General features: G+C 36.5%; 1 protein-coding gene across 2 annotated transcripts; it reads left to right on the forward strand.

Annotated features, from left to right (window-relative positions):
* Window positions 1-1715: 1715 nt before the first annotated feature.
* LOC125875999 (uncharacterized) lies at window positions 1716-27907 on the forward strand. 2 transcript variants are annotated; one of them, XM_049557093.1, is made up of 11 exons: window positions 1716-1855; window positions 6303-7553; window positions 14843-14963; window positions 23656-23715; window positions 23796-24616; window positions 24695-25156; window positions 26122-26245; window positions 26327-26407; window positions 26965-27196; window positions 27233-27573; window positions 27721-27907. In XM_049557093.1, exons 2-7 carry the CDS (start codon window positions 6385-6387, stop codon window positions 26138-26140), a joined length of 2652 nt encoding a protein of 883 aa, XP_049413050.1. In that variant the 5' UTR covers window positions 1716-1855; window positions 6303-6384; the 3' UTR covers window positions 26141-26245; window positions 26327-26407; window positions 26965-27196; window positions 27233-27573; window positions 27721-27907. The 2 variants fall into 2 exon arrangements, with proteins under 2 accessions (XP_049413050.1, XP_049413049.1); XM_049557092.1 differs by lacking the exons at window positions 26122-26245; window positions 26327-26407; window positions 26965-27196; window positions 27233-27573; window positions 27721-27907 and having other exon boundaries at window positions 1718-1855; window positions 23796-25363.
* Window positions 27908-27961: the final 54 nt, after the last annotated feature.

Genomic DNA, 27961 nt, shown 5'->3' on the forward strand with positions numbered 1-27961 from the left:
ATATTTAGGCGTCGTTTGACTACTTATATTAATTGAACTATTTTTTTGACAATTAAATAAGTTTTATTAATTATCATGTGAAACTATACAAAATTCGCCTAACCAATTGATTTTCACGAAGAAAACATCCTTATACCTCTATATAGAAAAAATGAGGGTCCAAGTGGATAGTTATGTTCTTTAAGATATTATAAATATTCCAACTCAAAAACACACTCACTCAAATTTACCAAAAATCTTTAGCATCCTGAATAATAGGTCTCAAACTCTAGAAACCCTCATCATCAAATGAGGTATACATATTGGTTTTCCTCAAATTTCTATAGTCTATGTTTTTACTGTATTTTCTTCATGCTATTCCTTGTTGTTCCTTATTTAATTTAATGTTTAGTAGTTTGATTTTATCTCTTAGGTCATTCATTTAGCATGGGATAGATTATTTTTGTCAATGATTAGTTGCGGTTTGAGTTTTCTACCTTGATTGTTTGTTGTCAATTTTGACTTTTTTTAAGTTAAAATTTATCTTTATGTTTTTTATTATTTTATTTAGAAAATGTTATTTATATGGACGATTTTTTTTAATAAAGTGAAATATATATTTTTTAAAAAATTCGTTTAGTTTAGAAAAGATGGTAGAGAACCGTTTAAGCATGTACTTGGTGGTTTATGTGAAAAGGAAGGAATCAAAGAATTTTTGAAGGAAATGAATGTACCAAAGAGATTAAGTGGGAAGTTATCACTACTTTATATTTTTGGTGTAACGAACATGATATAAAAGAGGAGATTTAATTAGTAGACTTCATAATTTTTTCGTAAGTATTTTTTGTCCTTATTTTTCCTTTTCTTGTAACTTCTTTTGGAGGTGACCAACACAATCCTTAATGCTGAGAAATACAAAAAGTTAGCAAATTTTTTTCCTTCTAAAATAATTAATTGTTTGGTGTCATATCTTTAAGATTGCATTCACTAGCTAGTAAAGTAAAGTATGCCTTAATGCTATGATGATATTAAAATTCACCTACGCTTCACTTTAAGGTTTGAGCCCTCCTTTGACTACACTATTACCATCTAAATATAGATGTAAGAGTTTTATTTTAAAGTAGACTAAGGATACTTGAAACTCAACAAAGGCTAAGAACTTCTTGTGTTGTCGTTATTATCCTTTTTTTTTAAAAAAACCTTGGTGTCATTTGAGTTTATGTATATATTGAAATATTACCGATATTAACTTCCACTTAAATAATGTTTGGTTGGTTTTCTAATCAATGTATTGATAATTCATGTATTCTTATGTTGTACTTGATGTATTATTTTATATTGAAATTGATGTCGAATAACAATACACATATCAATAATATATATATTTAATATAAATAGAACAAGTATAACTTATAGAAAAACTTTGTAGTATTATTATTTATTTAATTATAACAATACTCATTTTAGTATTGATTTTAAAATCTTGTGTGTAAAACTACATTATATATAAAATTAATTTTTAATTTATAATATATACTTATTGTTGATTTTTTTTAGCAAGCCAAAGACTTGGTTCAATTATTTATCTCATAGTCGATATTTATATTGAAGTTCTAGTATTTTAAATTCATGCTGCTTAAAGCCCCATTCAAGAAAAAACTTTTCTAGTTTAAACCCGAGACCTTTTAGGAAGAGTCACCCATGAACTGCACCCCATATTAAATCCCTAATTACGAAGTCCAAAAATAGAAGAAAACTCGATGTATTGCGCAAAAGTTTTTTCAGTTTTTCCTTTTGCTCTCTCTCGGTCTCTTCTCTTTCACTCTCACTGCTTCTTGCTGCTACTGCTACACCCTCTTCGTTCATGGCTTCCTCAGTAAGTTCTTGGTTACCTTTTTTTTTTCTATTTTTTAAAATTTCGTTAGCTTTTTAAAGCAAAAACTTAATGAGGGTTTTCTTAATGTAAGGAAAAAAAGAGAAATTTAGAGTAATAATCAAGTAAAGAGTAAGAAACAAAGTCTAAACAGTGGTCATTAGTATAAAATTTAGATGAACATTGTCAAAAGATCATCATATTAGTAGTCTATAAAAGTGAAAAATACCATAGTCAATGACTTATGGGGTATTTGGATTAGTTTAGGTGGTTATTGACTTTTAAGCACTTTCTTTTTTCTTTTAGTTTTGGAGTTGTTTGGAAAAGTTAAAAAGTGTTTTTTAAGCACCGACTTTTAGGCTAAAAAAGTTTAAAATCCCTACTTTTTTTGAAATGACAAGACAAACCGTAGGCAGTATCTCGCAAACCATACAGGAGAGGTAACCTGCATTAGGTAAACCCGGTGTGAGTAGCTTGACCCAAAAGGCAAACCCAGGAATTTCAAACTTGAGACCTCTAACATTGATGTCCTAAGTCCAAACCAAAGGGTCAGCCCAAAGGGTCCGAGGTATCCCCTACTTTTAACTTTGGACTTATAAGTTACATTTTATAAGCTCATCCAAACGGGCACTAAGTTTTTAGATATTCCCTCCATTTTTCAATTTCAAATTGAGGGACATGTTTTGACTTGACATATAGTTTAAGAAAATAAAGAACGCCTTTTGAATCTTGTGGTCTAAAATTAAAGATCTGTTAACTGTACCAAAATGCCCTTTGATCTTGTGGTGTTAAACATGTCACGTGGAAAGTTGAAATTAAAAAGTTGCTACAAAGGAAAAAAGGTCATTCTTTTTTAAAATGGACTAAAAAGGAAAGTAGGTCGAATAAATTGAAAACGGAGGGAGTATTAGATATCAGTGACATAGAAATTAAGTTTTAATAAGTACAGCTCACTTGTACAAATTATGCTGCTTCTATAAATTTTGAATGGCCCAAAACATGCTTTCCTCTGTAGGTATGGATTTGTTTGATTGCTTGAGTTTTGTCCCTTTGATTCTAGGTTGCTGGTTGGTTTTCTGTAGTGCTATCTTTTTTGTTCGAGAATCGTGTAGCTTTCACTAATGCCATCTCTTTGTTCATTTTATTTTTGGGTATGCCATTTGGGATTGTGAAGCTTAAGTGCAAACAATTTAGATATCTAGATTCATTCTTTTGGGGACAATGGGGTGATAAATGAAGATGTAACATAGTTCCTTATTGTACTTTGTAGACCTTCTTGGTACTTATTAATGAAATTTTACCTCCCTTTTTTTTAACTAAAACATATAATTATATGCTACAATTATACTTAACAAAGCGCAAGACAAGTTTTATCTGACGACGGTATGACTAACAATATATTGTGAAAGTGAATGTTAGAACAATAGAATATTTTCATAGGATAAATGTTGTAGAAATGTGGATCCTAAGATGAATGTTTCTCTGACAAGAATATACAATATTAGAATGCTGATCTCCAATAGAGGGTGCAACTTGCAAGTAAAAATACAGAGGATAAACTCCGAGAAGATCGCCTAAAATGGTTTGTCCATGTCTTGTATAAACCGCCAAATACATTTGTCCGTAGGTATAGATGAGTGAAGTGCTAAAAGTGGATGGAGTAGACTTAAATACACATCAACTGAAGTTGGTCCAGACAACCCTTTATTTCTCAAAAACCAATGCCAATTTAGCTAAGAACAGAACATCACAGAAGCAAATGATCCATTTACGCGATACCAACTAATCAAGGTTAAAGTTTACTTGTCTTTCACTTATATTAGGTCCAATATTTTCAAGGAGTAAATTTAGTCTGGTCTTTGGTTCCAGCCTGTATTTTGTGGTGCTTATGGACGGAGAGGAACAAAAGATGTTTTGATGGCATCCCAACTCCCATCTTTACCTTTAAAGCAAGATGTTTGATTACTCTTTTTGGTTGGGTTAATCTCTCTCCTGTACTTAGTGTCGATTCTTTCCTAGAATTTATCAGCTCCATAGATCTCTGCTGTTAGCTGTTTAGATAGCTTTTTTTGCCTTTTTGGGAGCTGATATTTCTTTCTTTTGTAATCTGTACATCTGCTTGATGCTTTGTTAATGACATTCTTCTTACTTCATCAAAAAAAATAGAGACTTTGTATGTCTGTGAAATGATAATTGTGAGATTTGTAACATCTAGTTTCTTCAGAGGATCCTAATTTGTCTTTTCCAAATGATAACAATAGCAATTAGTTTGGTTTGGGTTTGAGATATAGTTAATTGATATTGAGATTCCTTGGGAGGTGATCTAATGTTTCTAGTTTTTGTAGGACCATAAACTTAAAATGACATTCACTTACATTGCTGGGTAACATTGGAATGTCAATGGACAACTTGTGTTTGTTTGGAACCAAAGAAGAAAGATGTAGGATGTTTTGGTTTCATCCAGCAGAATCAAATATGTAAAGATACTGAATGGGTCATCTAGATGTTTGGTTGGACAGCTATTGGTAAACATAGTTGGGGGGTCAACGGATGTCATCATGCACCATTATCAGATAGTGAGAGGAGTTGGATATGAGTTGGTTGAGATTCAAGTTGCTCTTGCGGTGCAGAATGAAGTCTGTTTTATTTAGTTTAGGCTTAATGCATACTTTATCCCTCCAACTTGCAGGAATTTTTTTTCACACCTTTGTTTGTGGGCACCCTTTTATACGCTCTAGTTTGTCATTTCCGTAACTAAGATCTCCCTAGATGACTTACGACCACTTCAACTTGGGGAGTCCATAACACACCAATGGGAGCATGACACACATGTCACATTAAATTAAAAGAAAATACCCCCTCATCTCCTCTCGAGCTTCATTAGTGACAGTTTAAATGCAAAATAATTTTCATCTTGCAAATTTCCTCTATTCAGACCACCTCTTTCTTTGTGATAAACTGGAATACTACTGTACTTCATTACTGTAAAATTTCCCCTATGAAAAACTTGGAAAAGAAACGCCAAGAAATCAACTGAAGACAAAAAAGACTGCTTTTGGTGTAAAGAGAACTTTGCAAAGGAAGCTGAAATTCTGTTAGAATTCTTAAATTCCTTTAAGAAGAACAAGGTCACACATTTGTTTTTTGAAATTGTAAATATGGCTCTAGCATAGCCTTTGTGCTGATGATTAATGTATTGTTGTTTTCTTTTTTTCCTTTCTCAAAATAAAATAAATAAAAGAATAATATGCTGTTACCTTTCTCAACAAAAACCAAAAGACTTTTTTATTGCAATAACTTATCCCTTTGGCAAAGCTAGTTTAATCCTTTTTTGTGGTCGGATGGCTCGATCAAGACTAAGTTGGATTTAGTCAATGGGTTGGACTACCTTATATATTTTGGCGAGCCAAGTTGTTTACCTTATTTTTATTTTTATCTTGTATATCAATGTCGTGTGTCCAACTTGTTTGTACTACGACTAATCCCCTGGGTAGCCTGACCAGTCCACAAGTAAAGCTTGCCAAGTTAATTCCACACATCAGGTGTGGAGTAAATGGTGTCACACTGAGTGTTGTAGTTGGAATTCTGACCTGGATCTGCAGGTTGTACAGCATGTTTCAAGCACTAGGTCATCCCCATGGGACAGTAGTATATCTTTCTTTATTGATCTGTAGATAATATTGTTTTTACATAATTTAGCTCAATCAATTAAGCAGTGAAAATAATGCTTTTATGTAATATTTTCCTGGGAAGTTGCTCGTAATGTAGGAAACTAGCTCTTTCTTGACCAAAATTCCTCAAAGTACAAGCGGTATCATCTAAAGAAACCTTACCTAGTGCATTAAAGTCTACATTTCGTGGCCAAAGGGTAGCGGCTGCGGGTTTCCCTTGTCATAAAAAAAAAAAAAAAAAAAGTCTACATTTCGTGGCCAATTGCATTTTGATCCATTCAATTAATTACAATGATTAATGGAACTATGCTACATCTTATTTGAGTTGAGGTATGCCATAGACAATATTTAGAATTATGCTACATCTTATTTGTTTCTCTTGGTAGAAGTTGGCTTTCCCAAAGTATCTAACTTTGATTTGGTTTTCCTCATTTTATTCAATAAAATTATTGAAACAAGGAAATATCATCATTATCCTTCAAGTTATTTCAGAAGGCTATTTTGTCAGATCTGATAAAAAGGTTGTAGAAAGACCTACTGATTGTTAGGGACAAAGGGGAATGGATTTTTTTTTTGGGGGGTGGGTGGGGGGGGGGGGGGGGGGGAATAATCACTCAGATAAAGCTTCTAACATGTACCCTTAAGTTATGTTATCACCTGTAGTTTAAGTTCTCCCATTATTTCTTTTATACTATTTCTAGCTTTCTGAAGTGCTTGTAGATGACTTTTGTTTGTTTTCCTTTGATTATTCTCTTATCTTATTGATCTTATTTTGCTAGTGAGCAGGATTGAGTTATAACTGTGCGAGCAGTTGTTGTTGGTCAGAAAAGTTTTTCTTTATTACGACTTAAGGAAGCTTGGATGGAAAAAAAAATACTCCCATCTTCATCTGGAGGCTACGACATTGATTCCTGTGGGACGCATTTGGGTCAAAGGATATCGAGGCCAGTTGATTTGCCTGAATTTTCCTGGACTCCAGAATCACGATTAAAAGAGAATGGTCCACTCTTATTCACCACAGAAGAAAACACCCGTGAGTTAACTGTAAATCAATCAAAGTCTGCCTCAGTGGTTGCCCTTGGAGATAGTTTCCAGCATCAATCTAATTATCAGAACAGTGTCGAAGGATACACTAGTAATTTGAACGCCCAAGAAAATGAAGTTAAAAGTATAAACCATTACCCTTTATGCACACAGTTGCAATCTACACAGCACCAGCATCCACTCTGGAAATATGATTTTCCTATTGGGGAGACACCTGATTCACTAAATTGGGTATCACAGACAAATAACATGCTTGCACAAGCTGACACTGGTAGATCCTCTTCAAAATCCGATAATTCGTATACTGGAAAATCTCAGATTCATCCTCATCAGGGATATTTGATTTCTGGGAACCCTGATGTCACCTCTAGGATGCCATTGGAGTATAATGTTTCCACTGGAGTTGTGAGAGTGTTTGGAGCAGTTGAGCAGATTTCTTCTCAGCACCATTCCTCATATGCTTCTTCTCATGGAAGAGGTTACCTTGAAGAAGCCAATAGATTTGGAAATTCTTGTGTTTTGGAACAAAGTCTTAAGTGTTCAAACAGATCTGGAAGTAATATCCCCTGTTGGTGGGATAGAGATATTCTCTCAAGGGGCTCGGCTTCTACTGACCAAAAGGCTGGTGGAAAGTCATTGCATACCAAGGCTCAGAATTCCATTGGTTCTTTTGATAATCGTGTAGACACACTTGAAAGTAGAGGAAGAAGTCACATAGAAGGTGATATGAAAAAGGACCTGAAAGCAATAGCTAAGGAGAACATCAAAAGTTCTTTGACAAATGACCTCTCCTCCAAACATGTCCACTCTCCATCAAATTGTGTTCAACATGTTGAATCAAATAGGTCAATCCATAGTTCTCACAGATTAAATGAGAAGAGTAGGTTACCGTCTAATAAGATGTCTCCTGCAGCTGAAAAGCTATGGGAAGGATCTCTTCAGCTAAGCTCATCTTTTACCGTTTCTGTGGTGGCGTTCTTCAAAAGGTCTTTCCATTTACTTTTCGTTTTGGTTTTCAACTTTTGCTTATAACTTCTTAAAAACTGCAAGCTACCTTAGAAGTAATACTAAGTTTTTACTTTATATTATTGAGGGGTTGTCTGCTGTAGATTAATCTTGGCATTGATGTGGCAAATTATATGTTAAAAGATTCCCCATTATCTCGGTTAAATCATGTCTGAAATGCTGCTCCTTTGCATGTTGATCTTATTGTTTTCTATGTTCTTCGGTAGCACTACTAAATTGCTTTGTGACTGCATTTAGTTTTGATGAACTTCCAACCCAAAAGCCAGACTTTAACGTGCATCACAATTTCATTAGTTCCTCCCTCTTAGAATTAGATCTATATTAGAAATCATGGCACACTTGATGCATGTTACATATTTTTAAAATAATATTCTGGTGTTATTCACTTTAGGCATAGATAAATAAACTCAAAGTGGAATGATATCTTAGAAAAAATTAAGAAAATTAAGCAAACAAAGAAAAGAAGGAAATAATGGATTAAAAAGCTGAGTGGAGAAGATGTCTGTCCAAAAAAGATTTGCTAGGAGATTGGGACTAATTTGTTGTTTAGAGTTTTTGGAGAAACCAAAGAATGCTAGGGTGTTGACGTTTAACCTTGCTCTTCCTAAGCCCAAGTGGACTCTGGCCAACTACTTAACTTTTGCTGCTATATACTGGACCTACCCAAGCATAATTTAGCTAGCTGATTCCAAAATGATTTTGCATGGAGGGGAAGCTGCTGGAATGTTGATGTTGAAGTCAGAGTTAAGAACTTGCAGCAATTAATCAGTGGTGCATAAGCAAAAAGGAAGCTTGACATCTGGACAAATTATGGAAGGTAAAGAGAACTATAAGAAAAGAGCCAGAAGAGATGGATTTTTGAGGATGTTGAATACATGCTGAGACGAGGAAGGGATCTGTAACTATATGGCGAGATTGAGAGAGAGATGTAGAATCAGGTAAAACAAATAAAGAAAGAGAGCATGAATAGGAAAAGAGAACGATTATGTTGAAGAAAATCCATCATTCTTAATAGCAGCAGAGGAATTACTGGAGTAGAAGAAAAAAACAGATTTTTTTTTTGAACTTGGTAAGGTTGTATTATATCACAAAACAGTACATGGGTTGTACTGAAACCTTATATACAAAAGCCCCAAATTCTTACTGCTCTATGGCTAAATTGAGTCTAAAACATCAATTATAGAGACAGTATCATTTGAGTATAACTGATTACACCAAAAACATAATAGCAAAATGCAGTTGAGCTTCACTTTCTGCACACTATTTTTTATGCTCTCAAAACACCTAGAGTTCCTCTCTTTCCATATTGCCCACCATATTGAAGCAGGGATAAGTCTGCATCTGCCTTTGTCTTTTGCCAGTACTCCTGCTTCCTCCCAGCTCTTTAAAGCCTCTGAAACTTTCCCAGGCATAGTCCAGGAGATGCCTTTGTGACTCAAAAAAATCCTCCATAATTGTTGAGTGTACGTGCAGTGTAGAAACAGATGATTTACATTCTCTAAAGTCTCCCCACAGAGAACGCATCTAGAGCATAAGGTTATCCCTCTCTTCATGACATTGTCTTGAGTAAGAGCTGCTTCCTTGGCCAACAACCAGACAAAGAAAGATACTTTGTAGGGTATTCTACTTTTCCATATTTGTTTCCATGGCCAATTTTTAATTTGTTGGTTTGTCTGATCCATTAGCTTATAAGCTCTATTAATTTTGTATACTCCTCTATTGTTTCCTGTCCACCATAGAACATCCTTCCCTGTTTGAAGTCCATTGAAAGGTTCCACTGTGTTAAGAAAATCAGCTACTCTCTGAACCTCCCAGTCATTTAGATGTCTTCTGAAGTTGAAGTTCCACCCCTGTAGTGTCCATAAATCTGCTATAAACCCTTGCTGAAATGTAACTAAGTTGTTAACATCAGGAAATAACTCTTCCAAGTTGCCTTTCTCATGCCAATTATCCTTCCAAAACATAGTCTTTCTCCCATAAAAAACTTTCACCTTTGAGTTGTTCTTCACTTCATCCCATAGATTCCTAATGGACCTCCAAAGGCTGACTCCATAAGGAGTAGTCACCTCTTTGGTCATCCATTTGTCTTCTGGTATATATTTAGCCTCAATCACCCTTTTCCACAGCAGTTGGTTCCATTTGCATACTTCCATAACCATTTCATTTGAAGAGCTTTACTTTGCAAGTTTAGGTTCTTAATCCCCAGACCACCATTTTTCTTCCTAGAAAAAATCAGATTTGAGAAAAGAATTAACAAGGAGTGGTAAAAAGAGAACACTATAAGTGAGTTAGTGGAGGAACGGGCAGAATCCCCTATCCTATAAATGATCTATACCATCCTCTGTTCCACAAAAAAATAGTAATTTTTTTTTTGAAACTGAAAACAGGAGTAAATCTCTACGTCATAAATACTAAAATTTGACGTTGTCTAGTTTGGCAATTAATTTGGGCCTGGTACACCACTTAAAGTTTATGTTTGTCACCGAGGTGTCACCGAAAAGACGCACGATCGTACACAACTCAAATATTAGAAAGTAGTTCGAAAAGATGCACGGTGCTACACAAATTAGATTTGATAAAGTAGTAACCGAAAAGATGCATGATACACGCCAATCAGATATGAGAAAGTAGTCATCAAAAAGATGCGCGGTGGTATACAAATTAGATATGAGAAAATAGTCATTGAAAAGATGCACGGTGCTACGCAGGTTGCTACAGAAATCAGATATGGGAAAATAGTCACTCGAAAAAATTTAATGACAGGCCATAGTTTTGACAAAAACTAATCTCATGAGAAGAGGATTGTCCAAGTCCGTATAGGCAAAATGCATGAGATGTATGTCCATTCCCCAACACCAAAGTGCATTATGCTTTTAAGAATTAACAACCAATACCACTTCCAACTTCGAGGTTACATCAAAAATCATCTGTTTTGATTCAGCAATGGGCTGGACTTGTGATAGTTCCAACAATGCACCTTCTCATCTAGTCAAGTTATCAGCGTCGAGGGGATTATGAGCATAGGTTGTTTCGGTACTCTTACGAAGTATGCTTGAAGAATAGAGAGACGATCGAGTTCGCTTTGCATCTCCATGGTTGAGGTGGTTCGGTCCGTGTAGGGTTCTAGGTGGATCTTCTTTTCCAATTGCCTTTTGCTTAGTTTTTATCAAAACTATGGTCTTTCGTTAAAATTCTTCCGGTTTAACCTGTAATACTATTACAACTTGTGACACGTCATCGGTGTGAGAGAATATAGTGGGCTTTTAGTAGAGCAGAGTCCTTTCTGTTAGAGCTCACCTTTGACTATAGCCCCTCTAAATTGGCTTATTTAGGTGCTTTTAAGTCAAGGTAGCTTTTAAACAGTTTTGGAGAGTTTGGACAAAAAAATGCTTATAAGCACATATTTTTAAGCCAAAAGGCAGAAGTTACGAGTTTTTAAATTTTGGTTTATAAGTCAAAAGTCAATTCAAATAGGCTTTTAATCGTTATAATTTTTATGCAAATTAACATTATAATTGGTCTGCCTATATGGATATGGGCAATCCTGTCACGCCTCGAGGCTACCCCCTTGACGTAAACACGGGACCTAGGATCACGAGTGACCCCAAGCTAACCTTGTCTGGCATAACATAAGCATACTGACATTATCTAAGAAAACAAGAACTAATGCGGAAGCTAAAACAATAGTTAACTGAATGTGGGGAATACCCAATACTGATCTGAATATATATAAATAATATTTTAAGAGTTTAGTGATACTGAACAATCACTCAAAACTAAAGCTGAGTCTAACACTGTCTGAAAAAGCCTCTAATTGACTAGAGTTGCTGGGACATGTCCCCAGCTAACCTTAGCAAAATTGAAACTGAAATAAAAGACTGAAATGGAAAACATGTCTATTGTCCTCGAAGTATGAGGACTCACTACTGAAGCTGCTGAATACCTGAATGTTGAGGACCTGAACCTACATCATGAAAGGATGTAGTGCAGAGTATGCGTCATTACTTGGAATGTATTGAGCATGCATGGCATAGAATATAACTGAACAAATATGTAAGCTGAACAGAGCATGACTTAGCAATGACATAATTTGAACATAATGTAAATACTGAAATACACTGAAATGAACTGAATGCAATGACCAAGCACTGATTATTAACATGATATGCTGAGACTAAATACTGAAATATAATTGAAAACCTGGTCAAATGCACTAGAGTCTGACTGTGGGAGCTACTATTAACCGAAAAAAAATCACGTGAGCTAAATGTGGAGTCCGATGTATACGCCCCATCGAGAGGACCCAATATACCTTGCCAGGGGTATAAAGGCATGACTGACGTGATTTCTAAATCTGGTGCCCACAGAGAGGACTTATAAACCTACGGGGGCACGTAGTTCTGGGACTATGAGGGTATGTTAGTCCAACTCGGTGCTAAGCCTATTCCCAACTGGAAATGTGTATGACACAACATAATTGAAATACTGGATAGCTCAATATTCTGACATGCAAATTTGAGAATGCAACATTTATGTACTGACAATGAAACATTCGAAACTGGAGCATGTATATCTGTTTAACTGACCTAGCAAGTGTAATTCATTAACTAAGAGAATCTACACAACTAGGGTTTTGAGTTTCATGCAAGGAACTAAAAAATGATTCCACAAAACATGATAATCTGATTACGAATACTATAACACTAAATCACAACCAATATCTAAGGTTTTAGAAACCTTAGGTCTAAGCAAGATATAGCGAATCAAGAATCTGACTGAATTCTAGGGACCTAGTAGATGAAAGGAACACCCACTAGTAAAATCCCACATACCTGGTGACGAAATCTACGGAGAATTCCTTCGATTTTGGGGCTGGAACTGAAGAAAACCTACTGCGTGTTCTTGAGGGGTTTGGTCGACTCTTTCTCCTTTTTTGCTCTAAGTTCGATGAATTTTTGGTGAATGAATTGCTTAGGGTAAGTTCTAACTAAGTTACTAGGCTTAAACTGACCAAAACGACGTAGTTTAGGGGTTAAACGACATAGTTTAGGTGTCCAACGCATAGGGGAAAAGACCAAAACAACCCTAACTTAAAAGCTGACGGGGCCATCGACGGACCTGACCGACGGACCGTCTTGGCAGGGCGTCGTTTGTCTTCAAAGAGCTGGTGCTGAGGGTCACGATCCACGGACCGTGGTCTGACCTAGGATCCGTAGGTCGGGCCGTGGGTCGTGTCTTTACTGAACTTTCTGGGTGGAGTTGTGGTGACCAACCACGGACCCCACCTACGGTTCGTTGCTCAACCAACTGTCCGTAGGTGGCCTCCGTTTGTGGCACCTGCAACTTCTAAAATTTTGTCCTTTCTCGAATCTGGGGTGTTACAAATCCTCTCCTCATGAGCTAGCATGTGGAGTGAGTTAGGCCCAAGTGTCATATCTTTACATGGTATCTACTCCAGGTCATCCTTGTTTGGGNACAGTTCGTGGCTCAACCAACTGTCCGTAGGTGGCCTCCATTTGTGGCACCTGCAACTTCTGAAATTTTGTCCTTTCTTGAATCTGGGGTGTTACAAATCCTCTCCTCATGAGCTAGCATGTGGAGTGAGTTAGACCCAAGTGTCATATCTTTACATGGTATCTACTCCAGGTCATCCCTGTTTGGGCATCTAATCCACATTCCAGCTGGGCCTGGGCGTGAAGGGGGGTGTTAGATTGGGTTAAAAGTCTCACATTGGTTGAGGAATGGATTGATGGTCTGCTTATGTATGGACTTGGGCAATTCTCCCCTCATGAGTTAATTTTGGGGTTTAGTTAGGTCTAGATACCATATCTTTACAGTTTGGTGGAATGCTCTAGAACCTTAGAACTTGTTGCAATTTTTTTTAAAAAATTATTTTGTAGAACATTCCTATAATTCTAAAAAATGGTAGCCTGTTACGTGTATGTGGTGTATGTACTGGCCAATATCCAGGCAATCTTCTCTTTGATCATTTTTGTGATAAGTGTTAGCTGAAGAGTCCTCCTTTTGTTATGATGTACACGGATAGAAGATAACTAAGCTTTTGATGACCTAGTTAAGACATTAAGAACTCACCATTACCAGTTTTTTTAAAAAAGACGTTAAGAACATGTATCAGCGCCGCAACTAGTGGAGAGATTGAATTAGGTCTTTCATTAAGTTGTAGAAACACAATCAGTAGTAAGGTTATCACTCACCATACAGGTGTAGCTTGAGCACTTGGTCCACGAGCAATCAAAACACATCCTTCAATCAATCTATAACCACACGATATCTATCTAGTGTCAACTTTCTGAGAGTAGCATCACCATATCCCTATTTGCTGCTTATTTTGATCTGATATATGTGAATATAAAGAATACCATATTTCATTATACATTCAAAACACAGCTTTATTTTTATTTTTGTTGGGTTCCCTGGGAAATTATTTTCCATGGTTCTTACAATTGAAAGATATCTGGCCCTTTTGTGTTTGATAGTTGTCCATTCAGGCATAATTCATAAAATCATACAAATCTCAATGCTTAAATATGGAACTATTTTAAGGTATATCACATATTCCAGTTCATGTTGAGTGCAGTTAAGAGAAAAGGGAAAAAAGAAATTGTGTCAGTGGGATGTGTAGTAAGAGCTTGTGTGGTCTTTTATATTGGAGAGATGCCTAGAATTCCTGCATGACACCTTTTTTGATATGACAAGCACACTGAGTTTACTTCTAAATTGTCCACCAGAACAGATTTGGGAATTTTTACATCTCTTCTACTGTCGGTAGTTTCATGTGCGTTCAATTTAATTAGTTATGTTCTTGAATTGTGTCTATTTGATTCAATGTGTTAGCTTAGTTCTAAGTTCTAATAGATTTTCTTGGACATGTTTAGTCTTACTGACTGTTCAGTATGATGGCCCTTTCAGTATGAAGTTTGGCAGGCATTTTATCTGTATTCAGGAAAGATTCTCATCTTTCATGGTTACCTATTTAATAACTTCATTTTGGCTGCCTCTACTATTGAGCATATTCTATAGGGCTTTCCATTTTCCATGCTTTTGTTCATAATTTGACGTGCTCTTGCGCCGATCCTCTTAACATGTGATGCCGATGGATCTATTTCTGTTCACTTGATTTGTAGCATTATAGACCTGCATGCATGGCAAGCTGCTTTCTGTCTCTTCTTTGATGATTATTGGTGTCCTCTATATTTTGTTGACCCTATGAATGATGAATTTTATGTAGCGGTGAGAAGTTGCTTGATGTCAAGTGGTCTGAATTTGTAGTAGCTAAAGGCAGAGTAAGATTAGATGACTTCGAAAAATACATCAAAAATCTTCCTAGTTCAAGCAGTCGGGCACTAACGGTAAGGCTTGTTATCTTTGTTCTGTTACTTAAACTGGGCTTTTTTTAATACGGAGAGTTAACATGATTCATTTGTGATAGATGCCTAAAAAAATTTCAGAAAAAGATGGAAGAAGAAAATATGCCTTTTTTCCTTTGAGATTTCAGCTGAAAAGTAGAAAAATGAAATGGTTAATAGAAAATTAGAAGAAGACATGAAACGTTACTTTTAATATGAGATGCATTTCGCTAGTCTCTGATTACTCACTTCCTCCTCGGTCCTTAAAAAGAAAAAAAGAGAAGAAGAAGTCACCTGTTTATTGGCTGCCTAAACTTGGTGATCCAAGAATTGTATCTTACTTGTTTACTGTCACTTTCCTCTGCAAATGTTTTAAGTTCTTGAGACTGATTAAATACTCCCTCCTATCCAATCTAACAGTCCTTGTTGAGTTGGCATGCTTATCTGGAGAAGATGAACATACTTGGATACTCTAGAAGTTTTCTGTCTTCTTGGCAAAGATGGTAGCTACTGTCCGTTAGTTGTCTAACACGATACTCAAATAAGGATCTTGGTAGAAATTATGGATTTAGAATGATACAGCAAAATCATCATTTAAGAACTCCCAAAAAACAATAGAACTGAACTGAGACATACAATCTTGATATGAAAATCTCAGGTTATCTTTTGTTTCCTGATAACGATATAAATGATCAGGTAACGTTGTACTGAAAACCAACACTCATCTCAACAAGGTTTATCTTGTTGCCTCTATGAAAACTTCAATTGTAGATGCTAAACAACCTCTACATACATCTATGGAACTCAAAATCCATATCCTGTTTTTCGGGGTGTAGTTTCTTAATATTAGACTATGCCTTTGGAGGAACAACCACCATTAGAAGAACAACACTTCATTTGAATGTTATCCAACTTTTGATTACAATAAGGATGTATATTATACATGAGTATCCTTTATATTTAGGCTTTTTTGGGTATGGATGGCAAAACTATTTCTTATGTTACATGTTTTAAAAAAAAACATTTTCTAGATGCATCTTTAATCTTGTAGAGGCAACTGATAAGAGTGCTATTACAGAGAGCTGTGGTGTAAATAATTTTAGACTTAGTCTACCAGAATTCTGTGCATTTCGCGAAACAAAAGAAGTATAAGATCCATATAGGCTAGACCAACTCGTTTAGTCTTAAGTAAGGTAACACACACATTAGGTTCAATATTTGCTTGAAGTCTTTTTAGTGTTTTGAGATCTATATGGCATTGTAGTTGTAGGGATAAATGTGACTGTTGGAGAACCTATAGTTTAGAGAGCTCTTAATCTGTCTTGAAAGATAAAACTATAAAGTGTTGTAATCAAATGAGACCAAACAGAGCACAAAGGATATAGATGATTCATTTGTCGATCCCACTTGGTACTGAGGTTTGTTGTAAAAAAAGGTTAATTATCTTCTGTAAAATATTTTTCTGAAAATCTTTTTCAATTTTTTACGCAACCAACATTAGAAAATGACTTTTGTTGATATCGCCCAAGAAACTTTTTATAGCATACCTAATAGGGCATTGATCCAGTTCTATATATCCATGTGGGTTTCCTAGACAAATATTTAAGTATCTACTATGAAATTAGGTGTATATTCTGGAATTAGAAAAGAGGGATGAGAATGTTAATCATTCAGAGTTCTTTGACTTGATTAACAATGTTTTATATGTTAAATTTGGAAAGCATGCTTATTGGTTTACCGGTGATTCTGCTGATTTAAGAAATCCGTTGAAGCCTGTCAATGTTAGTGAGCAAGGCAACACCAAGCTGGTATTATCTGCTTGTAAACAAGTGGTGAATGCTTATTGCTAAAAAGCTGGTATTTCTAATTTGCTTGCATTAATATTAAACTAGTATCCAGGCTAGGTTTTTCGCCAAAAAGTCTTGATAAAAATTAAACCTAGATAATTTGAGAAAATAAAACCGCTGATAAATCCAGAAGGATGTAATATCCCTATCTAAACTTTTGTCAACTATCAACAATCATATTATTATTCTGAACCATCGTAACAATACTAAAATAAATGAAGCTAAAGTGAAAAACAAGTTGACCTCTCTGAAACCTCTTATGTAAAGGCCGTCAACTTGATGAAGTGACAACATAAATTACCTATATTTTGAGCTCATGCGATAAATTTCTATTGAAGACTGGTCTGCAATCGCTAACAATTGAGTGTGGCATTCCATGTGATGAATATACGTGTTCATTGCCAGAGTAGATTTTTTTTCTTGGCTTTTCAAGTTATTGTGGATATAGAAAAAGATAGCTAGTCCTCTTAGGCGACCAGAATTGTTGTGTGAAAGGGACAAAGGAGGAGTAGCAGTAGGAGCTTAGCTTTACGGGCGAATTGAACTATTACGAGATAAACAATGAGTTAAAGGAGAGGACTTAGACAATTCATTTTGAGTACCGGGAAGTCTGCCGGTAACATGGAGTGTGAATCAAAACCATGTTTAAATTATTGAGATACTAATGCAGGTCCTTCCCTTCTGAATGAATCTATCTAAAAGAGGTTAGCAGTAAGTTCTTGTCAAATTTCTTCTTCACAAGTTGGACAACCGTTAGACCATTCAAATGCATAGCTAGACTCTGAATTTAAACAACATTGACCAGTCATTACACTATCACCAGGAACAGTATAAACAACATTGACCAGTCATTACTTCCAAAATTTAGCTCTGCTTCAATCAAATTAGCTATATGCAACCAATGTGCCTTTAGTGGCATGTGCAAAATGCATCTTAAATTTCTTCACCTTCCACAAACTACTAGTAACCAAAACTGTCCTACTTGAAGACATCACAATAAACGGTGAGTTAAAGAGAGAAAGAGTTCCACTATTTAACACTGTTCTTGAGGTTTCAACATATTGCCAATTTTTTTTTTAAAAAAAACTATTCTTGAAGTTTCAAGTAGTAACCTTCTAAAATAGAAATGTAGAAGATGGAGAATAGTGATGAACGGGGTTCATGAAGTGGGCTCCTATCCATGCATTCGAATTGGACTTAAACCAAATGAAATATATTTTCTTATTCAAAAAGAAGAGAAGTAGTAATTTCTTATTCTATCAAATGTGACCTTATGGGGATTTTAAAGTGGATACTTCATTTTAAATATGCTTGACTGCTTGGGCAATCAAAGTTACTAAATGAGAGTTTACTTATAATTGTTCAAGTCACAAAACAATACTCCTCCTTCTTTATTAGGTGATTTTTTCTTGATAACCAGAAAGTTGAATTTATTACAGGGACAAAAATGCATGTAGCTAGAACATTAGTGTTTCTAATAGCAAGATAACCCTAAAACACGTTTATAAAAAAATAACCCTAAAATAGTGTAACTATATCAGTTTTGAGATTGTCTGTTAAAGCTTTCTTAATAGATAATATGACGTACTATATGGTAGTTACCATCACTACATGGATACTTAACGTAATTTGTGGACATTATCAATAGAATTAAATGCAAAAACAATAGAGACATGTACATGAATGCATTTTCTACACAAAATTAATCCAACAATTGAGAAGATTTTTGGCAAGGCGCAGCTGTGAATGAATTTGCACATGTGGAGCCTGTTATGTTTCTTATGCAGTACAACGGGGAGTGGGATGATGTATATGAGGACTGTTATTTCAGTGTTAATGGAGTTTTTGTTGGAGCAGATTGTAGTTTTTTCTGATTTTGTTTATGAAAACAATCAATTGGGTACTGATCATACCCAAAACTCGTTCGAAAAGGATAAGCGGTTGCTGCGAATATAATCCGGCTTTTAAATCCGGAGTCGAATACCCCGGAGAACTAAGTTTAGCTATAATTATTCTATTTCTCTAAGAATATAAGTTTGAACAATTTTCGAGCATGAGGGTGTTGAGAAACAAGGTCAAATAAGTCAATTGATTTTTACTCCCAGACACAGTTCCCAATGTTCTTTCTCTCTCCTACTTCTTAGGAGAGAGGAACCCATCTTTTCCGGCATCCTCTACCGGAATCAACCCTTTTTTTTAAATAGCCAACAATAATCACCCACTGTGATTATTGATAAATCACCCACTAGTAGGATGGAGGAGAATCAAATCTATTTCAATGCTGGTTTCAAGTCTTTCGATATCACCAGATGGGAAACTGAGAAAGCTGAATGGTACAAATGGGTAGAGAGAAGCAGAAAGATGATGCGCAGATTGTCCATGAGTAGAAAGGTGTTGGAATGGATCTGTCTTTGTCTAAGAGAAGCATCCAAAGAAAAAAAGGAGACAAGGAGGTGGAAACTAGCTGAGCAAGAGGCAGTGCATTTTTGCACGAGAAAACATAATAAACATGGGAGGTTCATAGGCATCATAAATGTATATAGAGGGGGAAGGTCAGGCCTAATTATTCCTAAGTTGTCATTGAATGCGGGGTGGGTGGATGTCGCATTGAAGATTGACAGGTTCATTAAATGCAAGAAAGGAAAGGAGAAATACCCAGTACAAGGGTGGTTGTTGATTACCCATATGCTAATGCTATGAGATAGTAAATGGCAATCCAGGAACCTATGCAGTGCAGAGGTCAAAAGCATTATTGGTAAGGTGGAAGTTCTAGATAAAATAAGTACCCAGGAGGGTGATCTGTTATCTAGATGCTTAGTTGGGTTTTGCAGTGAGAAGCCCAAGGAGAGGACAACTTTAGCAGACATAAGAAGATGGTCATCAACTAATTGGAAGAAAGCCTTTGGAATCAACATTTGCGAACTGAATGATGAGAAGTTTCTGTTTGAGTTCCCAAACAGAAACATGGCAGAACAGACCAAGTTGTGTTTGAGGAAGATGAAGTCCTTGAGACACTCAAGTTGTGTGCCTGGGACAAGGCCCCAGGCCCGGATGGCTTCCCAATGAGTTTTTATCAAAACTTTTGGGAAATGCTTAAGGAAGACATCTTGAGCACTTGAGGCAATTCCATGACCACCAAGTGTTTGAGAAAAGCCTAAATGCAACCTATGTGGCATTGATCCCCAAGAAGGTGGGAGTTGTGGAACTGAGAGATTTCAGACCTATAAGCATAATAGGTGGATTATACAAGATGATTGCCAAAGGTTAAAGAGAGTGATCAGGAAGCTTGTGAATAAACACCAGATAGCCTTCATAAAAGGTAGGCGAATCATTGACGCAACACTAATAGCAAGTGAGTGTGTGGACACTAGACTCAAAAGGAGATGATCTAGGAATTATGTGCAAGCTGGACATAGCGAAGGGTTATGATCATGTCAATTGGGGCTTCCTAATCAGGATTCTAGAGCAAATGGGTTTTGGGGAGAAATGGCTGAAGTGGATTGACTATTGCATAAAAACTATCAGGTTCTCCATTTTAGTGAATGGAGAACATGTTGGTTTTTCCCATCAGAAAGGGGTCCAAGGTAGGGAGACCCACCCTCTCCTTTCCTTTTCATCCTAGCCATGGAGGGCTATAATAGTATGATGAGAGTAGCTATCCAAATTCAGTTGGCTAAAAGGTTTCAAGGTTAGTAACTCTTTAGGAGGGGAAATGCAGCTTTGTCATCTGCTTTATGCAGGTGACACAATTATTTTCGGTGTAGCCAAGGCTGACCAGGTTGCCTTTATAAGAATGCCTTTGGTGGTTTTTGAAGCAGTCTCTTTTTATTGTTTATCAGTAAATTGGAGGAAAACCAGCATCTTTCCAATTAAAGAAGTCCCTCAACTTCAGAGTCTGGCAAGGATATTGGGGTGTAAAATAGAACAGCCTCCCACAACTTACTTGGGCATGTCATTGGGAAACAAACATAAGGAGCTAGAAATGTGAGATGACATAATTGAAAAGACAGAAAAAATTGGCCAATTGGAAAGCTCAGTATATCTCTTTAGGAGGAAGGGTCACTTTAATAAACTCAGTGTTGGACTCTCTTCCAACTTTTGTTATTTCTTTATTCCCTATGCCTACCAAAGTGGAAGAAAGACTGGACAAACTAAGAAGAGATTTCTTGTGGTTAGGGAATAAAGAAGGGAAAGGTTTGAATTTAAGTCAAATGGCAGAATGCACAGTTACATAAACAATCCGGTGGACTTGGAATCAGAAACTTAGGGTTGCAGAATAGATGCCTCTTGTCAAAATGGCTATGGAGGTTCAACACTGAGGAACAAGCCCTGTGGAGGGAGGTGATAGTCAACAAGTGTGGGTTGAATGGAAATTGGGTCTCTAGCTTTGTGAATAACACTTATGAGGTGTCAGCTTGGAGAACAATAAGAAACTTGTGGCCTGAACTAAGTAGAAACATAGCCTACAAGGTGGGAAATGAGACTAAAATCCTATCCTGGAAGGAGAATTGGAATGGATAGGAGAGAGACATTGATGGTCTTATTTCCAAACTTATTTTCCTTGTGCACCAATCTGGAAGAAACAGTGGCTAAGGTATGGTCTACTCATGGATGGAATATTGGGTTTAGAAGGCATTTAAATGACTGGGAGATTGGGAGAGTGGCTGAGCTATTACATGTTCTGAATGGGTTATTGGCAGAAAAAGATTCTATTGGGTGGAAACACTCTAGATATTAAAGTCTTTATGTTAACAAGCTATATATTAAGGAGGTGAAAGAGCATGCAGTTTGTAAGCTTGGACCTTGGAAGCAGACTTGGAGGAACAAGGTTCCAACCAAGATAAAGTGTTTCTCTTAGTTGGTTGCCAGAAGAGCATGCTCCTCACATGAGAAATTGAAAAGGAGAGGTTTCTATATTGCCGCTTGGTGCTCTCTCTATAATGAGACTGAGGAAACCAACCACCACTTGTTCCTTCACTATAGAGTGACAACATAATTGTGGAACCTTTTTCTAGGACTAACACTTACCGAATGGATTATGCTGGAGCATACAACAGATCTACTTAGTTGTTGGATCAGCAGAGGGGGGAAAAATTCTAAGAAAAAGTGGAGTATAATACCATCATGCATTTGGTGGTCTATTTGGAAAGAAAGAAATAGCAGATGCTTTGAAAAAAAGGCTAATTTAATAGAGAAAGTCAAATGGAATTGCTTGACTACTTTTTATATTTGGTGTAAAGAAGAAGGGATAGAAAAAGCTGCCCAAATTTTGGATTTTGTAGGTACTTTGTAATCTATTAGCCTTGTTTTTTTCTCTTGTTGGGACCCATTTTTCGGAGGTCTCCAACATATCCTTAATGCTGAGGAATACAACATTTTCTCAAAAACAATATTATTAAGCTACTCTAGTGGGCTCAAGCTACTTAAATTTCTGCTCAAATCATAGAGGTCTTGATATCATATGGATAGAAGAAGAGAAGAAAATATAACTAATGAAAAAGTAGAAGAAAATATGATTTGCCCTGATAGAAGAAGAAAATGAAGAAAATTGCTGATAATTGATGAAGTAGTAGGTTGAGAAAATCTGCAGTAGAGAAGAAGAAATGAAGAAAAATGTTTGAGAAATGATGAAGGGAAGAGCTTAGGGTTAATAATTGATTTTTTTTTTTAAAAAAACAATACAAAATTAATGGGTCAGCTCATATAGCCGTTACATATATCATGTGGATGAAATTTTATGAGAAAATGAAGTTGTTACGTGCCTTGAAGCCATTGTATGCGAACACTTGGTCTAGTCAGTAACGAGGTGTGTTTCGATAAACATTTGGTGATAGTTCAGGTAGGAAACTTGCTTACCTAATAATTGAAGTATGAAACTCGAAAAAATTAGGATACTTTAAGTGTGTTTTTGACTTTTCACTATGAAATATACTTTTTGACTAAACTACCCTTAATTAACTATTATCTAATTAATTTTCTTGATTACATAAACACTCACTTATCTAAATAGGGGTAAATTCTGAAGGAAATAATTTATTCCTTTTTGATTATATAAGTGAACACTTTGAACCAAAATGAAAATGCTAAGTGGACATATTGCAGCGAGTATGAGGCAAGTAAAGTCAATCCTTTCATATGAGGAATCCTAATAGATCCCCAATAGCTCACAAACGATGAATTCTTCCGCTGATGAAAAAAGCTCACATATGAGGAATTCTTCCGCCGGCAGAAAAAGCTCGACGAGCTTCCCTTTATTCATTACTAAGCCAAGGTCCCAAGTCTCCGAGTCAGTTTTTTCTACCCTAACTTCCTTGGAATTGAAATGTAATTGCATCATCAGGTACTATAATGTTGAATCTTCAACAGTTAGACTTGAATATTTTACGTCTCATAATCGTTCTCCATGCTTGCCTCTCTACCTCTGAGTTAGTGGTAAGGTCTGCATATACTCTATCCTCTTTATACCCTACTTTGTGGAACTACACTAGGTATGTTGTTGCAATAATTCTCCATGCTTTTGTTCAAACCTTCCATAGATAAAAAGCCAGATATTTAAGTGGAGAAGGGTAGTGAGGCAAGCCCATCATCTACCAAGTTGAACCATCCGCTTTTATTCCTTGCTTCGTAGAAAAAAATAAAAATAAAAATTCTATATGCTTTCGATGTCCAGTTGGAGGTTCCCCACCTTGTTAAAAGGCTTTACAAGTCCTTAGTGCAAAAAAAGCTAATATTTGGTGTATGAAGGCACAATAAGGCTATTGTAGATTATATGCTCTAGTGATCAGATGATTCAGATACATCGGCTGTATTAGTGTGATTTATTATTAAGTGAATTGTTTTGTGTTCAGGTTGTTTCTTTTTGCCTCAAGGAGGGAACTTCTGCAATAGGACTCAAGGGCATGAAAGGGGTAAATGCTATTCCTACCAATAAATGAAAATATTGTTTCTGTAAATGTTCCCCTGTTTAAGGTAGTGTTGTCTTCTTTAGGTTGCAAAAGATTATATGAAATGTGGCAGAGTCGGGATAGCAAAGCTCTCTCCAGGTGTTACTATCTACCTTTGTCCCCCGACCAATGCAATTTTCATTATTCTTGAAAAATACGGTTTCTTGAAGGGAACGGCAGCTGTGGAAGGGAACTCTCAGTTGATGATTGGTTGTGTTGTATGGCAGAAAAATCGAACAGCTTTGACTTCTGTTCTTAAAAAGTCTGAGGAAAAGGCTAATTCTTTGCAGGAGCAGCTTCAAAAGTCTCCATCTGATTCTTCTATGTTGCAAGGTGGGGGACAAGGTTCTTTATCTATGCCATCAGTTAAGAACTCAAACCCATCTGCCCCACTGAGCTCTTTCTCAAATCTTGAACAAGCAAATGTCACTGATAACAAGAGTATTGGTATTGATTCTGCAAGCAGAACAACCTTAACAGCTTCAGGTGTGAAGTCACCACCTTTTCAGCAAAAAAAATCTGAACTTTCCGGCTCGCATCTTTGGGGATCTAAAGGGCACTTGACGAGCAGTGAAGCTTCTTGTGTGCACCAGTCAAATGATGAACCACCCAAGGAAAGCAGGAACCTCCCAAAATCTGTAACATCATTGCTGTCCGATGCATCAAAACGAAAAATGGCATTTCCAGATGATGATGATCTCCCTGAGTTTGACTTTGGAACTGCTAGCGGAATATCTTCAAGTTCCCATCGTTCCTATGGATCCATTATTGGCAATAGGCTTCAACTTTCTGGAAGTAGAATTTTAGATATGTCTAAACAGCCCACCAGACCTGTGGCACCTTCAGCTTGCATGACTATTCCTAGGTCAGTAATATCGATCAGTAAAGAGATGCCCCTAGCTAGAAATGTTAATGACTATAGTCAACTGGTCACTGCTTCTAGGCAAATGGAAGAAAAGCATTACAGCCAAAGTCATGCTATTCCAGTGACAGTTCCTGTTCGTGCATATGGTTCACCGATGGTTCCGTTTCATAGCTCGGGTAAGAAGAACTTATTTTGTGATGATGATATTCCTGAATGGTTGCCACCAGATGCTCAGAATGAAAGAACAAATGAACCACCAAAGACCTTTCCGCCTGAATACCCAACCTCGAGAATGTTGCTGCCTCTTCCTACAGGATCAGTGTTTCCTTATCCATCTTCTGCCCCTACCCATAACAGTTTTTCTTCACAACCGTCTCCTCTATATCATCTGCCTGCCAATTCCAGAGTGCCACCCCCCATACCCTCTCAAAAAGGTCCTAGTAATTTGACAGGATTCACCTTTAACTCAGTTCCAAGGCCACAGTCTAGTTCTCGTGCTGCTGCAAGTTCATTGAAGCCTGCGGATAAAAGAGTAAGGAGGTCTTGATACTAGCTTGTAAACTCAATCAACAGTAAAATGATTCTTCGATAATTGTTCAGCGACATTCTGAAGCTGTAACTATGCATGGACAGCTGGTCAGGTTCATGGATAGCGGAGTAAATTGAGACAGTCTATAGTTGGTTTTCTTTCTTCTTATTCCTTCATGTGAAGTCTACAATTGTTTGTTGTGAACGGGATTTTCTGCATCTTATACTTGCTTTGTTTAGTGACTTAATTAGCTGTGTTATTGATTTTCTTAATTTCCTTTTCCCGCCCCCCCTACCCCCCACCCGCCCGCGGTATATTATTCATATCTTATTGGGGTGTTGTAGATGGTTAATGTGCTTATTAGCTAAGTTGCTCGGACTCCATAAATATTGCCGCACCCATGTCAGATCCTTCAAAAATACACTATTTTTTGAGGATCCGACACGCACCCATCGACATCTTTGAAGAGTCCGAGCAACATAGCTTATTAGTATTTGGTATGTAAGAACCTTGAAACAAGTAGTTGTCCTGTAACTCCTATTGACTGGTTTTCCATGACTTATGAGAATCTCTATGTTGCTCGGACTCTTCAAAAATGTCGAAGAGTGTGTGTCGGATCCACCAAAAGTAGTGCTCTTTTTTGGAGGATCCGACACAAGTGCGGCAACAATTTTGGAGAGTTTGAGCAACTTAGGTGAGGATTTTATTCAATGCACAAAATAATTAAACAAAATTATGTGTCCTGTTTCTAAAGCCAAGTGATCATATGTGCATTTCCTTGTGCATCTAGGTGTGTCTAGTACATTTCCAATAAAGGCAGCATGAAAAGCACCTATATTATTTTCTGTATGAGGAAGGACGACTAAGCAACTATGCTACTGTTGGCACCCCAAACAAAAAACTACAACTATGTATTATGAGAATGGCTATTCAATTAGCTGTTGAAATATGTGTGCCTCATTGATTGTTGATGTAGGTTTAGAATGCTCCACTAATTGATCAAGGACTGGCAAGTTGGCAGCAAGCATTTCCTCCCCTCTTTGTCTGGAAACGCTTGTCAGTGCTGGCACATGTGGCAGCGCCTCTGGAGCCGTCATTCTGTAGGTGCATTTGCTTTTAGCTTGAGTGCTCCTTTGACTCGATCTTTAATTGAAGTAATAGCATTATGAAAACTCTTTCAGAAGTTCAGCTATTGATTTGATGATCTCTATAGGACGTGGTCAGATTTACTTATTAGGGACAGAAAAACCGGCAAAACACAGGTACGATTCTCAATCAACAAGATCAAAATGTAATATGTGTTTATGCAGCTATTGGTCGTATGATTATTTGAACTTGGTTAATGCACTAAGTTTCCATCCCTTGAGATTTATTTTGTTTCCTTTATTGAAAAGAAAAATCTAACATAAAAAACTGTGCAATATCAATGCAATGTTTTGTTTTGGTAAGAAAGTGTTGCATTACAAATAGAACATTTGGTTTTCGAGATAATATAAAATGATACATGCATACTTATGCTAGAATTTTTGTATTATATTATACGTTATAGAATATGCAACAGTACATGGAAATCAAGGATATGTGACTATATATAGATACATGCCCGCATGTACTTAATTAGTTCAGCATAAAAGAAAGAGAAACCACTTGAGAAAAAAGATTTCTTTGAAACAAAAAACACAGGACTCTCTTGCCTGCATTTTGATTGTGCAAAAACTTTCTTTCTTGTTGGTGAGAAGTCCTTTGAATTAATAGTTCATTGACGAAAGCCATAATTTTTTTTTTTCTTAATCGAGTATGGCCATCGATTCACAAGCAGGTTAAAAATCAATGATGAGAATCTCCGATGGATATGTGAGCTCTCAAATCAGCTTCAGATCGCAAGGTAACATATGCAGAAGATGGGAAGGAAAATCCATGAGTATGTCTACAAAGTATATCAAAAGCTCAAGTATGATCACTTTGTAAGGATCGAATCATGGTGAGAAGACGAGAAGAGTTATGATTGATGAATGTCTGGTATGTATTAAGTAGTAAAAAGAGTCTCAATCGTCTTTCGTCGCCCTTTACTCAATAATCCCTCAAAGAAAGCAAGTAGCAAGTCAGTCTGCGCATAGCATACTTTTTCAACTATTCTCCTTTCCTTGTTGAAGGGGAATGGAAATCAAAACTTCAACACGTATGATCGCTTTGTAAGGATCAAATCATGGTGAAAAGATGAGAATTGAGTTATGATTGATGAAAGTCTGGTACAAAAGTGGAAGCTTGACATCCTTCACTGGAGTTTATAGGCCATACTCTAATCGGGAAAGATTAGAATTTTGGGAGGAGGTATCTGCAGTCAAGGCTTTATGGAATGATCAATGGGTGGTACAGGGTATTTCAATGTATGCAGTTATGAACCTGAAAGATTCAATTGCATTCCCAGGTCCAGCACCATATCTATTTCTCTGTTTATATCAGTAGTCTTGTCCTATGATTTCTGTTACTCCCCGTTGTTTCTTGAGCTTTGGTTAACGCATTATTTGACTATTGTTGTTGTTTCTTGTTTTCTGAATACCATNTGCATTCCAAGGTCGAGCACCATATCTATTTCTCTGTTTATATTAGTAGTCTTGTCCTATGATTTCTGTTACTCCCCGTTGTTTCTTGAGCTTTGGTTATCGCATTATTTGACTATTGTTGTTGTTTCTTGTTTTCTGAATACCATGTAATACTTTCCGTATTATTTGCTATGTCCGGTTTACTTTTTTTTTTTTCAAACTGCTTTAACATCAGTCACTTGAGCAAAAGGTATTTTAGAAACAACCTCTCCT

This window comes from Solanum stenotomum, chromosome 9 (genome assembly GCF_019186545.1).
Source record: "Solanum stenotomum isolate F172 chromosome 9, ASM1918654v1, whole genome shotgun sequence".
Taxonomy (NCBI): domain Eukaryota; kingdom Viridiplantae; phylum Streptophyta; class Magnoliopsida; order Solanales; family Solanaceae; genus Solanum; species Solanum stenotomum.